This window comes from Osmerus mordax, chromosome 5 (genome assembly GCF_038355195.1).
Source record: "Osmerus mordax isolate fOsmMor3 chromosome 5, fOsmMor3.pri, whole genome shotgun sequence".
Lineage (NCBI taxonomy): Eukaryota > Metazoa > Chordata > Actinopteri > Osmeriformes > Osmeridae > Osmerus > Osmerus mordax.
This window is the reverse complement of record NC_090054.1, coordinates 11,265,565-11,279,897: the sequence shown is the minus strand read 5'-3', so window position 1 is coordinate 11,279,897 and position 14,333 is coordinate 11,265,565. Positions and strand designations below refer to the sequence as shown.

The 14,333-nt window shown below is 43.2% G+C and overlaps 2 protein-coding genes across 2 annotated transcripts; both read right to left on the bottom strand.

The window, feature by feature from the left end:
- Positions 1–1,257: 1,257 nt before the first annotated feature.
- sanbr (SANT and BTB domain regulator of CSR) lies at positions 1,258–8,831 on the bottom strand. The gene is made up of 20 exons (XM_067236486.1): positions 8,685–8,831; positions 7,868–8,054; positions 7,534–7,627; positions 6,980–7,212; positions 6,696–6,754; positions 5,703–5,863; positions 5,496–5,582; positions 5,293–5,403; positions 5,069–5,192; positions 4,822–4,974; positions 4,498–4,646; positions 4,308–4,404; positions 4,105–4,137; positions 3,891–3,990; positions 3,599–3,687; positions 2,879–2,907; positions 2,665–2,738; positions 2,482–2,570; positions 2,158–2,249; positions 1,258–1,988 (listed from the first exon to the last, which is right to left on the bottom strand). Exons 1-20 carry the CDS (start codon positions 8,829–8,831, stop codon positions 1,952–1,954), a joined length of 2,145 nt encoding a protein of 714 aa, XP_067092587.1. The 3' UTR covers positions 1,258–1,951.
- A 1,484-nt stretch (positions 8,832–10,315) lies between these two features.
- On the bottom strand, positions 10,316–13,407 carry pex13 (peroxisomal biogenesis factor 13). Its single transcript, XM_067236439.1, has 4 exons — positions 13,282–13,407; positions 12,009–12,718; positions 11,670–11,792; positions 10,316–11,424 (listed from the first exon to the last, which is right to left on the bottom strand). Exons 1-4 carry the CDS (start codon positions 13,353–13,355, stop codon positions 11,033–11,035), a joined length of 1,299 nt encoding a protein of 432 aa, XP_067092540.1. The 5' UTR covers positions 13,356–13,407; the 3' UTR covers positions 10,316–11,032.
- Between the last annotated feature and the right edge of the window lie 926 nt (positions 13,408–14,333).

Genomic DNA, 14,333 nt, shown 5'->3' with positions numbered 1-14,333 from the left:
AGTGGCCCAGTAGCTGCTGGCCTCTTTTCTGTTCTGACAAGCTCAAGGAAGAAAGTTCCCCACTTCCTCTCTCTCTAGCGATGCCATCGCACTGGAGATCTGGGCCAGAGCCAGTGAAGAACACTTATGATCCCAATTGAAATCTAGTGAGACGAGAGTAGCTGATGACAGTTCTCTTGCCACAGCTATTTAATCCGCGTCTGTCAATTTTGCTGTATTTAGCTAAGGTTGAGCATGAGTTAAACAAAATGCAACTTATCACTGCAAACAGTATTCCATTAAAAGTTAGTGAAACTCTATTACAAGGTAACTAAGATTTCTGATGCAACAACCAATATAAGTCTTAACTTTTTTCCATACACATTTTGGAACCTGTTGGCATTGTGACAAGCCCTCCATGCAGGGGTCATCCCTCTTCTGTTTGTTTACTATCCATTTTCACTTACAATTCACAACCTTGTGCTGCAATGATCATTAAACTTGTCCCCACACAAGGGTTAGAAACATGGGGGTAACCGGATGCCCTCTCTCTCCCTGACCCAGTTTAGGGGAGTCATTCTTGGCATCTGCTATCGGATAGAGCAGGAAGGCTCACTGCTGGGACACAGGCCCGGTTGTCCCCCGGCCCCCCATCTCTCTGGGGTTATTAATACTCATGGGTAGTGAGGAAGCCAGCTAGTAGTTGTGCCTAGATAGATATAGGGCAGCGCCAACTCACCTATGCCAGCCTGGCATAGCAACAGCTACACTTCAGGGTTCCAGAATTATCCAACAAACAACCACTCAATGTCAGCTCAAAATACTCACCCCAAAGACGGAAGAAACGTATTAGATCAACTAAACCAAGTATTAATTATCAAGTGATGAGCATAACAATTCTTTTTTTTTTACCTAGGAAATTGGCTTAATCCACCTTAAGAAGCCATATAGGAATGGAAATAGTTAAATAGTTTTAAGTAAAATCAAAATGCCTGACACCATGAAAATGCAACTACAGATACAACTTCACTATCTGAGGCTATAATTTTGGTGCCACTGAAGCAAAGTTAAACTTCTAAGTGTGGTTGGTGACACCTAAAGGAGAAGAACTGAACTGCACAGAGCCTGAGTCTCCCAAACAAGATTACCAATAACGACGCCATTTACAGTTACAGGAAAGCACTCAGCCATGTGTACACAATCTCACCTATACCTGGCTTGCATACAGTACAAGAATAGGTCACAGTAAACATCCAATAGTTGCTATTTGTCATTTTATTTTGGAGCAGTCACAGTTCATTCATGTTATCTTGGTCCCAGAGTGCTATGGTTTATCCATTTGGTACACAGAAATAGCAACAAGAATTCTATTGACCATATGTCTAGTGGCAACCACCTACTTTTTTATCTATGGAAGATTCTAAGGTTAGTCTACGCAGGTTGAGCAGGATGAACTTTGTTCAGGAGGTCACCAACCCTGGTCCAAATACACCTACAGCAGACAGTACTTAGGTTTAGTCCAGCACAAACATAAGTTGACTACAAGTGAAATTAGACTGTTACTAATTGAATGTAGATTGACACGAAGGGGTGTTGGTGCAGGGCAGGAATAAAAGCCTGTACACTCTGTGCCTACCTAGGAGCAGGGTTTGAGACCGCTGATGTATTGCATTGGCATACAGTTTGACAAGCGAGAGGAAACGGGGTGACTGGCGGTCTCCTAGTGGTGGTCAATCAGGCTGATGGGGGCTGGACTGCTCTAGAGGTGGGCCGCAGTCCTATGGCAAAGCTAAACCACTAGCACTGAAGTGGGACCCAAGCAGGAGCCGTTCTTAACGAGGGCAGAGTGGAGCGAGTTAGGAAGGAGGGGCTCTTTCTAGGATCACGATTTTGGGGGATCTTACGCTTCATTTTCAGGGTGAGGATCTCCCCATCTTTCTCCTCCTCTTCCTTTCCATGGGTGTCCTTCCGTCTATGTGGGCCGCACCTGAGCAAAGCGGGCCTTTGTTCTACGAGATTCCATGAATGTGAGGGGGGGGAAGAACAGAACGAGAGGATAATGTAAGACGCAGAAAGAGAGAGAGAATACGAAGATACTTTGTAGCCTTGCACTCTCACGGTGTATGGGGACAAGTGTGTGTGTTAGTGTGCGCGTGTCTACAGAAGTACACATGGTACCTGAGGGTTTTGTCCGATCCACTCTGTCGACTGCCGGTCTGGGAGGAGCTCCTGAACTGGGCCTCCAGACGAGAATATATTCCCCCGGCGTGCTACAATAACAACCACATGTTACACAACCACATACAATACACACACTGCCAACATGACCACATGACAAACCCAACTAAACCCCTGACCACAGTTCTCACAGACAGTTGTAATCACAGGGTTTTAGGCTTATTTAGGCTAATACTAACATCATCAAATAAACTTGACCACAACCAGAGACGTCCCACAGGAAGTGTATTGATACTGTAGGTCTACTGCTCTACAGGAGTGTACCTCCTTTGTGTCCTTGGCCTTGCTCTGCTCCTGGTCCCCAAACCTCATCTTAGTCAGGTGTCCAATAATCTCCACCATTCGCCGCTGGTCTGGGGTACAGGAAGAGGGGAGATTATGTACAGTAAACATGGTTTCTACTAGGAAAAAACCCCACCTCCTGTCAGTAAGTGGTGGCCATGTTACCTTCCTCTCTCTGGGCGTCTTGGTTGTAGCGCATGGAGCGAGCACTGTCCCATTTACTCTTCTGAGCACTCACTCTGGAAGACACATCCACAAGCTCCCTCATCACCCAGCGCTGATTCATTCTTTGAACTAACTAATGCACAAATAGCATTCCGTATCGTCAACTATGAAGCGCAACTGAAAATTATGTTTTTTAGAACAAAGTTAAACTCACGTGAAAGGGGTGCTGTCCCGTGAGGGGTTCTGTAAACGTAAAAATTCAATTTGGACCGGTGATAAAATGAAGTACTGTGCAAAAGTCTGAAGGCAGTAAGGCACCCAATATTTTCTCTATGTCAGTCAGGTGACTGAGCGGTTAGGGAATGGGGCTAGTAATCAGAAGGTTGACGGTTTGATTCCTGGCCGTGCAAAATGATGTTGTGTCCTTGGGCAAGGCACTTCACCCTACTTGCCTTGGGGGAATGTCCCTGTACTTACTGTAAGTCGCTCTGGATAAGAGCGTCTGCTAAATGACTCAAATGTAAAAAACAAAGATTTATTTTAAATATTGCCTATAAATGTTTTGTATTTGAACGGCATTATTAAAGGGCAATGTTGAGAAAACCTTTGTTTCGTCTTTTCACTTCATGATATCTTAAAGCATTTTTGCTTTACTTATTTTTTTTCTTTCAGAATTAATACACCAAGAACAATAGTAATGTGTATCAAGAAACTATATTCCTGCTAAAGCTGCTACTGAGATGCTATTCATAGATCAAATAAGGTTCTATAATTTGTATAAATCAATGTTCTTATAAACCTATCCCCTGTAATAATGTGCACAAATTCTTATATTAAACCAAACAATAAGGCTAAGTATTTTATAACCGAAATACTGACATTAAGTTCCTATCCAACTACACTTACTGTACATAAAGTAACACTTCAAACTCACTTTCTCAGCTGCTTTCTCTCTACGTTGAAAATTGGGTGAAGACATCTGCCTTTTCATAGGTTTGCTGGACTTCTTTGCCTTCTTAGCAGCTGGAAATATACATCCATCAGACATCAACACTCCAAAATGACCCCATCAGAAGCACTGGATCAGCTTTGTGTAACTACATACAGTACAGTAGGAACTAGGAACAAAAGCACATCATAAAATATAATGTTCAGTTAACTGCCCCCCTAAATTTCAGGATCCAATCCCACACAGATTAAAAGGCCCCATGGCTGGTGTACCACACCTTGTTTCTTTGACACCTCTTCCTCATCCCCGACCTCGTCCTCAGTGACCTCTGACCCTGTGGTGTACTCCTCGTCCTCTGAAAACAGGGACTGCTGTCTCTGCCAAATGTCAACGGTCGGATTTGAGTTTCAAACAAAGTGAATCAGTTAGTTAGCCTGTGCTAACCTCACAGGTCTGACTTGAACCTTTTAGTAAACACATAAAAAGCCTACCAGTTGCAGACTCCAGTTCTTCAACAGTGAAAACTACAAATAAAAAAAGGGATTGAAAAGAGGTTAGGTTAATGTTCAAAACCGGAGATAACTGTGACATTAAGCATCCCACAGATTTGTATTTTACTGATCTTAAAATGGAGAGTTATGGAGAGAGATACAGAGAGAGAGAGACAGAGAGTCACACAGAGAGAGAGACTTACGGCACTACACTCTCCTCTCAGAGGTCCCAGAAGCCCTGGCTCCAGCAGGATATCACAGTCCAGCACCCGCTCTGCACTGGTGGGGGACTCCACATGCCTGACACACACACACACACAAATATGATTGAAAAACAACATAAAACATTTTTTTTGTTCCAACAATTGACTGAAAAACGGTGGTGTTTCCTACCCTTCCGGTGGTTGTGTGTGTAGCACACACACTGCGTCTCGATGCAGTAGCAGGTCGTTCAGCAGTCTCGTCTGTTCAGAGTCAGACTGCTGGTCTCCACAGTCTCCATTGTCGGACGCACTCACGATATGGTCCCTCATCTGACAGCCCTGTGCACATGCACACAAACACACACACGTTACCCCGAACCGCTCGATTTGTATGTATTGCATTTTAATGCTGTATTCTGAACTACAGAGGCAGAGTTGAAGCGAGTATGTGTGTGTGTGTGTGTGTGTATGTGTGTGAGGGAGTGTATTTGTCTGAGTGTGTGTGTGTGTCTACCTTGGGCATACCGGTGGGATCAAAGCGAAGCACTCTCTGGTTGCAGCAGGGGTACATACCAGTCCCATGCCAGCCTTGCTCCGAGCCCCTACTCGAGTACACGACACTCTCAGGATGGTACCTGCAGTGGGACAGCTCAGCACACACAAAGGCCTGCACAGACACAGACACACAAACACACACCACTGTAATAACGGGTCCAAGTGCATGAGCACTTTGAATAATGAATACACGCACGCACGCGTACCTGTTGGCAACAGGAGCAGGTTAAATGGTTTACTGTGCCCCAGATCCTCCAGTAGACCAACACCCAGGACTTCAGCTCTTCATATAAACCACTCGCATACTCATGCACCTCCCAGCTCTTCTGCCTAGACACACACACACGCACATTTCAAACGCATACAGTTTTTAATTGACTCTCAATGAAGGATTTTCTAGAAGGCGTCCAAGTGGAACCCATGTCCCAACCTGGTGTGAGTGTATGCAATGTTTCCGAGCAGGTCGACGTTGATTTTCCCTGGGATGCAAGGGACCCGTCGCTCTGTGTCTTTGGTCAGCAGCTTCAGGCACAGACCACACCTGAGGAAGGAAATGCAGTTAAGGTGGATGAAACACTTGTATTGAGTGCAAACCCCCCACCACCACCATCACACAAACAGGGGCTTTCTTGCCTGTACAGAGTTGCTGCATTCCCCGGGGAATCTTTGTTCTTGTAGTTGACCTCGAAAAGACGCTCAATTTTCTTCTGAAACAGTTTGCTGGTGGGGTTACGGGGAAATGATTCTTGTTATTTTAACTAAGCATTATTGTTTTTTGGGTTTTGTTCAGATCAGAATGCACAAATTCTGTCACGGGGAAAAAAAATTGCTCTGACTTACCTTTTGAATTTGTCTTTTTTGTCTTTGATTTCGTCCGCCTCATTGTGGTCAAAGAGGTCAGCGATGCGTGCCGCGAGATTGCTGTTGATGCAGTTCATGTTACAGGGCGTGGCCACGATGGCGGTCATGTGCTTGTGGCAATACTGTATGCATTCCTCCACCTGAGAATGATGGGCAAGGCATCACTCACTGAAGTGTGGTCATTGGTAGGTTTCATCTTGCAGTTGGCATGGTTTACGAAGTATGTAAAAACCACTCTAGAAAAGATGCTGAACTGGACTGGATATTAGATCACCAATTTTGAGGTCAAATTACATTTGCAGCAATAGAATAACATGGTGCAATTCAGGCAAAATGACTTAACCCTTGTGCTGCCTTCGGGTCACATGACCCAAAGGTTCATAACGAACCATTGTTGTGTTTACCCAATTTTACCCAATACAAAAACAAATACAAATAATTTTCTTTTAACTTTCACAATGTGGGGGGTCTGAGACAGCCCAACGGTTAAAAGAAAATATTTCACTTTGTTTTTGTATGCGGTAAAGTTGTCGCAATACGACAGTGGGTCACAATGACTGATGGGTCAGAATGACCCGAAGATAACACAAGGGTTCATTCTAATTCTAGTTCCCTTTTGTATGAACCACTATGGACCGATATAGAGTAATGTCTTTGCATGGCCATGTGAGTTTACTGGCCACACAATTTAACAGTTCTTCCTATCCCAGTTTAAATGAGAAAGAAATGTGTTCAGTATATACAAAACAACACCACTCATGCAAACCATGCAACATAGACAGATTACAGTTCAAAACCCCCTTGTTTTCTACTACAACAGTGCTAGACAATTTGACATTTCTTAGTTTGATGCAACAATAAAAAAGTAGTCACAGATCTGTTTACACTATGCACTGCACCAGGAAAAAAACTCTGGGCCCGAATCACTTTACATTCACTGCATAGCCAACAAGCTCACATCACAACACTTACTAACGTGTCCATCTTCAAGAATTCGGAGGAGATCAGGATTGAGATCACATTGCTGGGCTCTGTAACCAACAAACACCACATGACCAACCAAACGACTAACCAACCACATAACACACTGGCAGAGACTAAACAAAAACACACCACCAACAACTTGAATGACCAAATCAAAGAGCCACTGACTGATTCACACACAGTAAGGCCATTGATGGCATCCACAAATGTGAGGTGAATATATTTAGACATGAAGTCACAATCGTTGGTCGCCATAGTTTGCGTTTCATTACCAAGTCTGGGTTTCTCTTTGTTGCAGTCGGCTGACCTCTTCACGTAGTTCATGAGCCAGTCGAAGATCTGTACGTCACAGTGCACCGAGATGTCCACCTCCTCCCAGCGCTGAGCGTCCACTGACAGGTACTCGGCAAAGTAGCGCATCTCGTTCACCAGAAGGTCTCGGGGACACACAAAGTCCTGCTTCAGATTTTTGGCCTCATCACACACATGGATTACCATGTTGGGTCTGTGCGAGGGGGAGAGAGAGATACAAATGCAAAAATACACACACAGACAGGCCATCTTAGTATGTATAGTGTAGGGGAAACACCTGTATTGGAGAGTGGCTGGCTGTCAAAGTAAAAACTTGAACGTCACGTGAAATAAAATGAATCACCACAAACTCTGATAAAAACTTTTTGGGAATACAGGCTGATTTGCAAACTGCTACCTCCTCAACAGTGGTATTTCCTAGACAGATCTGACTTCAGTTCATCTTGATAACTCAGGAGTTGTCTGTGTGAATAATTTGCGATACATTAAGGTAAACCTTCTGTGTTCCACTCACCCTCGCTCCTCCTGGGGTAACTCCTCTTCCTCACCTGAGGCCCGCCTCGCTTTCTCCACGGCCACACTCCTTCCTGAGGAGATCACTTTCAAACCTGAAGATACAAATCAACCACCCGAGGCACAAGAAGATTTGAAGGGTGTAGTCCTTCAAGTCTTTAGGTCCAAGACGAGGGCCCCGTTTCCCAGATTCGTTAAGAAGCTCAGAACGCTCTTAGAACGCTCCTAAGAAGCTCTTAGCGTTAAGAGCTTCTTAACGAATCTGGGAAACGCGGCCAAGAGCTGTAGTATGGTTTGGGAATTGCTTTAAAAGCGTATGAACCCATCAGCTTCACCTGTTACTAGGCCAGTGCTTTGATTGGTGCCAGTCTCCCCAACTTCTTCTGTATCCGATAGGGAGGACTTAATGTATGTGGGAAGGGTGTCTGAAGGGGAGGAGCCTCCTGCTGTCAGCCCATTGCATTGGTCATCTGCATTGGGGAATTCCCCTGTATTCTTTAGTTCCTCAAATCTTCTTGCACACTGTGGGTAGCAATAAAGTCCATAACAAAACTCTTAACTCACTGTCTGCCTCATTTTGTTTTTACATGCTGCATTATCCCAACTAAGACCCAAGCAATGACTGTGATACCAAGAACACACAACATACTGTACAGTACAAGGACTAAATGTTTTCAAAGTAAATAAGTTAATGTTTATTAGAAAACAATACAGAGATGTGATCTATTTATCTCTTTGGTCTGGCTCTCGCAATGAACTACTGTTATATAACTACATATTTTACATTACTAGCTAAGCATCAGAATCAGAAAGGTATAGCTCAGGGGTAGATCTTCTGACTGCAGATCAAGGTCACAGGTTCCAATCACCACCTGTACTTTATGTCACTTTCAATAAAAGCATCTGCTAAATGAAAAAACTAATACATGATTAAATAAATATCTACCTTTTTTATATAGTCATTTTAAATATCCATTTCAAATGTATGTAGCTACATATGCATGTAGCTTTAACGATCACAGTAGCTATGATTGCTACAATATCCAGAATTGTTTATATAGCCACATCTATTGAGTAGTCTAAATCATGTCACTGGTCAGTATAATGATTCATAATATATCTAACATGCACTGTTCTCATGGTTGGACATACCTCTTTTGGAGTGAAGCCAGGGACAAGTTTGGCCACATTATCCCAGTTGATAGGCTGTGGCACTCCCCAGAGAGAACCCAGTACCATGTCCAAAACTAGGATGTTGTTGTCATATGGAAAGTTGTTGTTGGAGCAGAAGCGACTCATGTCTGCAGGGTAGTTAAAACAACCCCAAACATTGTAGATGTAAAATACTTACAATACATTAACTCAATCTTATAATATAATCTGGGGTTCTTTGGTCAGAATATATTTTTTTTTTTTATCCTATTTCTGGTAAAAGACTCTCTGCCTGCACTGGTGTCCTAGTTCCAAACAGTGGCCAATCCCATTCGTCCCTGCTAAATAAAATCATCTGAACTGACAGTCGAACAGAACGATACATATCCTGACTGTTAGACTAGCCACAACAAAGGCAACAAATGCACATACAGTACATAGCAAGCCATCTTACTACAACAGATTTTCTCTGCAAAGATACTCGCTGGTGCTGACAAATGCCTGCTTTGGCTAGCTGACATAATATTATCAAATAAGATATGACTTGCGTTAGCAGCTACTGCAGTGTGGTCCAGAGCATATTATTGGCAATAGTCTTTCTATATCTACTAGCTAGATAATCTAGACTACCTTGGCAATGCTAAATGGCAAAGTGACTTGGTTAATTTGATCCTTCTGGGATGTAGTTACCATATCTGTTGACAAGCTAGCTAGCTAATTACTTACTCTTATTTGCAGGCTTTGCTTTGGCTGTACGATCGCAGAGAATAACGTAGTTCTAGCTTTGTCAGCTACTAGCGTAACAAGGCAGCTAGACTAGCACTAATTGTAAAGCTCAGAATTGTGTTATTCTTAGCTAGCCAGCAAATAGTTTGCTACTAAGAGTAAAATATTTGGTAGTCAGGTAAAATATGTTGCTAAGCAGCACTGCATGAAGTGTGGGAACTCCATACAATGACTATTTCGAAGTCCCCATCATCACCAAAAACATTTTTGAACAGCTGATTTTTTTCTTCTTCCGGTGCCGCAAATGTGTTCTCATCCCAGTGCCGCAGTGCAGCAGGTGCTCCGTAGCGTCCTGGTTGCTTAGTAACCAGGGCGCACCGTAGACTAGGGGTTGATTATTATCTTAAACGGTTAGCTACTAGTAAGTAGACAAGAAAGAATGTTTCTCCGAGGAAAATGTTAATACGTGTTTATTATCTTTGGTTGAAACTCTCTAGGTTCAATATAGGTATCACAGAAGAATTAGTTTAAAGTATGCTTAATATATATATATATATATTTTCGAGGGAACAGTGAAGTTTTGCGAAGTTTCAGCCTTGTGATCGAATTCTAGCTAGAGCTACTGTACTGTACTACAGTAGTAGTAGGCTAGCTAATTCAAACGTCCTGTTTACTTTAGCCCTGCCAGTAGTTATGTTACGAATTTTAAAAAAAATACAACCTTGTCTGAAATAAATGGGAGCCTAAATCACGTTTTGAAAATATACGTTTTTACAATACAGAGTATTTACATATTACACCCTTATTAGACAGCAGGGGGTGAATGCAATGTGAATGATCATAATCAAAATGACTGGGCTTTCTTTACTATCATGCAACAACAAAAAACAAATATACTAATACAACTTAATTACAAAGTTTTAATTACAGGCCCAAACAGGGCTTGATTCTGAAAATGATCCAACATCATACACATTTTTCCATCCACACCATCCTTCTAAACATGTAACCATTGGCTACACACAATTTTACCAACATTTGAACATAACATTAGCCTAGCTATCTCTAAGAACCAATTCATGATTGGAACAGGGTAAAATGTCTGTGTCTGATTTGAAACTTTGTAATTTATGGAAGTGGCTGCAACAACACATCCAACAAAGGCATAAAAGTTATTCTCAGGACCATTTTGGCTGGTTGAGAAACTGCTAACATAGACCACCAGTGCACCTTTCTCTATCAATGAACATTTTGTAAAACTAATTTCTGAGAATTAAATATATCACATGATTAGAACGTGTATCACATTACCAAGCCTAAATTGTGAACGTGGAACCCAGACTGCTACGTTTAAGCCGTAATGAGAATTCATCAACCACAAATCAACAGAAAGCAGAACGGTTTTCAGGTGTCCAATATGATGAACCCCAGTATCAGCATCAACCTATTGAAACATATTCATGAATTCTGAAAATAACCTGTAATTACACAGTATAACTGTGCTAAGAGACACTTCAAACGTTGAATCTTATTGAGATTACAAACATTGGACAAAAATTGATATTTGAGCATTTGACTTCACTTTTTGTAGAACCTAAACAAACACACAGACACTTACGTTATCACAGGTCAATTCTCTCTGGTATGGTCAGCACAGTGCTTGAGGCTATACTAGAGTAAGGTGCTCCTGTGTTGAGGGGTATTTCTGTTTCTCTGTACACTGACTCCAGCAGCTCCAGTGAGCTACCCTGGGTGCTGGCTGAGCCGGGGTATATAACTGGGGTGAAGCTTGGGACCAAAGTTGGCCCTGGGCAAGTTGCCAGAGCAGGTTGATGGTTTTGAGGCAGGTTGAGGCCCTCTGGGTTGCTTTGCTGAGCCTGGGTCAGCCTATCTTGTTCAGTGTGCTTACGCCCTCTCCTCTTACCAAGAACCTTTACATAGTTGGCTGGGACGAGGCCTGTGGTCTGTCCATCCACGCTGGCCAGCAGCCAGCCACGTACCCTGGGCTGTAGCTCTGCAAACAGGACAGAAGAACACAAACTCGGATTCATTTTACTTTCATTCTTTTGTACGTAGCACACTGATAGTGTAGAATTCAGATAAGCCAGATATCAGATCTGACTACCCTATAGTGGAATCCTGCTTTCAATTTTTCCACATGGACAAATAACACAAATATGGCAATAAAGGACAGGTCAGTGTGTACTGTCCCAGGCCTTGACAGAAAGTTGTTAAGTGCTAGTTGGTTGGTAATCTCACCTTTTGGGGCAAGGTTGAGCATATCTCCAGCCTGCATAGAGACCTCCTCCTCAGACGCGGCTGTGAAGTCGTACTCGGCCTTGGCCACCACATGGTCATCCTCCCCACTGGCCCAGTTGATAGCTGCATGGAAAGATAAAAGCAGTCACCTGATGAATCATTTTCGTAGTTAGATATTGACCTATTGACTCCTTATCTAGTACTCAAGTATGCCTTACTCCTATTCAAGGAACAGTGTTCATGACCGCTGTGCAATATACCGTGAATCTAACATATTGTGTAACCATGCTCCCACATCCCAAATCCATACATAAAAGCTAAAAGGGAATGTGGGCTCACCAGTGTCTTCAGTCTCCTGGGTGGAGCTCAGCAGCTTCCAGATCAAATACGGTCCACCGAGGACGACCGCCAGAAACAGGAAGATGGGCCAGGATTTGACCGTGCCTCTGGGGTCATCTACTCCGGCTCCAACCCCTCTCGCAGCAGTGGTCGCCAGCACATCTCCTGCACTGTCTGCCCACAAGTCCTCAACTTCAGCATCCTGCCTCAGCCCGAGGAGCCTCTGCATGCGTCGGTAGAGGTATCTCAAAGTGCGTACCAGTGCAAACGCAGAGAAGACACGGGTGAAGTGCACCCGAAGTCGTGTGAAGTGGTTGGCTACGTCCAACACCGCCCGGAAACTGTTATAGACGGCGGAGAAGGTGGCGTCCAGCATCATGCTCACGGAGGAAAAGGCTTGGACGATGCTCTGGATGGACTGGAAGGCCCCGCGGCTGCTTTCCTCAGCCTGCTGCACAAAGCGGCTGGGAGCCACGTCCTCGGACGGGGGCAAGCGGTTGTAGCCGCCAAGGCCATAGCCACCGCTGTAGCTGTAAGGGCTGTATCCCGGGTACATGGAGCTTCCATAGGGACTGTAGGAAGACGGGATGGAGTTGAAGGCAGGACGGTAGGATTGCTGGACGGGGCGAGGGGGGAGTGGTGGAGTCATACGGGTCAGAACCGGTGGTCCTGATAAGGTGGAAGGACCAGCTGGACCAAATTCTGCTGACCTGTTAATTAGCAAGAGAGGTGACTGGTAAATAAGTGTTATTGGTGATTGGTGGGGGAAAAGTCAATTGTGTGCGTGAAATAGCCTACATCAAATTCGTCTGTGTGCAGCTAGCTGCTGCATTAGCTAGAATCACCACTGCCAAACCTAATCTAACCCTGTAGCCTACTAATGTCATCTAACTAACTGAAACTGACAGGTAGCTAGCTGTGGCAGCTTGGTAGTTAGGCCTTCGTCACGAAATTCACCTTCTAATAGTAACGTTGCTTGTTGCTGGATTGACGTTAGCATGATAGCAATATAGCAGACGATAATTAATCTAACATATTACCCTTATCTTAAGTTTAAACAACGCCTTACGTAGCGAAAGGAACGACTTAGCTATCCTTGCTAGCTAAATAATCAGGTGTGTGGCTAATTGCTAGCTTTAGTATATGCTAGTCACACGACATTGACAGTAAAGAAGTGGATAAAACGAACTTTAGCTCGGAACAAGTTTAGCTCTAGCACTAGTACTTGTAACTGTGAAGTAACGTTAGCTGCACATATTAGATTTGTTTTTACCGATAATTTACTGGGGCACCCATAGCTCCTGGAATCCGCCTTTCCCATGGTTTGGGAGGAGGCTGCGATGCCATGTTGTTGTTATTTGTGTCGAAGAAGTGCTACTGTACTGTACCGAAGTCAATAGCAGGAGTGCCTGACGTTACAGACCTGACCAAACGCAACCAGAAAAAAGGCTATTGGTATTGGTTGTTAAAAAAGTCAGTATTTTGAAAATGTTTGTTGATTTGTTGTCTTGCTTGTCTTTTTAGGGAAGTTTTATAATAATGGATTAAATAAGAAATGGTGTCGTTAACATTCTCTATTTCGATTTGCTTAGTCTTTTTGGGCGTCATTCTCCATAGGCCAAAAGAGGGCGACCTGGTACAATAAAAACGATCTTTGCTGATGATTTAGGCTGAATATGTAGGCTACAAAAGACGAAGACTGAAAACATTTGATATAGCTCTATATCAGGTGTCCACACGTTAAGTATACGACAGAAAATACAGATCAATTTAACTAAGAATATTCATAGAATTCGAATCTGAATCTAAGCTTTATTGGCCAAGTAATTGCACAAACAAGGAATTTACTATTGTAGACAAGGAATTTACTATCGCAGGAATGGAATAAGAGTTGTAAGGCCCCCAGGTTAAATTCGAAAACATTGGTTTATCTCGTTTGTATTGCAGAAAATGCAACACTTCACTGTGTTGAAAATGTAGTAGGATACAGGCGGCATACCGGCCTTTAAGTGGGGTGATCAGCAACCAGTTTACCTAGGCTGCCTTTCTAAAAAATAAACCTTAATGAAATCAACGTATGGAATTGGGTTGCGATTGTAAAATGGTGAAACATGAAATGAAAAAACAGTTGTTCTCAGTTCAACAGAATCAAAAATGTGCTAATTTAGATAAGAGAATCAATCATGTAATCTGTTTATAAAAGTGAGATGACGTGTTGTGTTTCTACAGCAGCACCGACACATTTGGTCATGTATGTCATAGGTAGGACCCTTGTTTTGTGCTCAAAAGAAGATATGAGGCATGCCGCTGCAAGATGATGTGTGG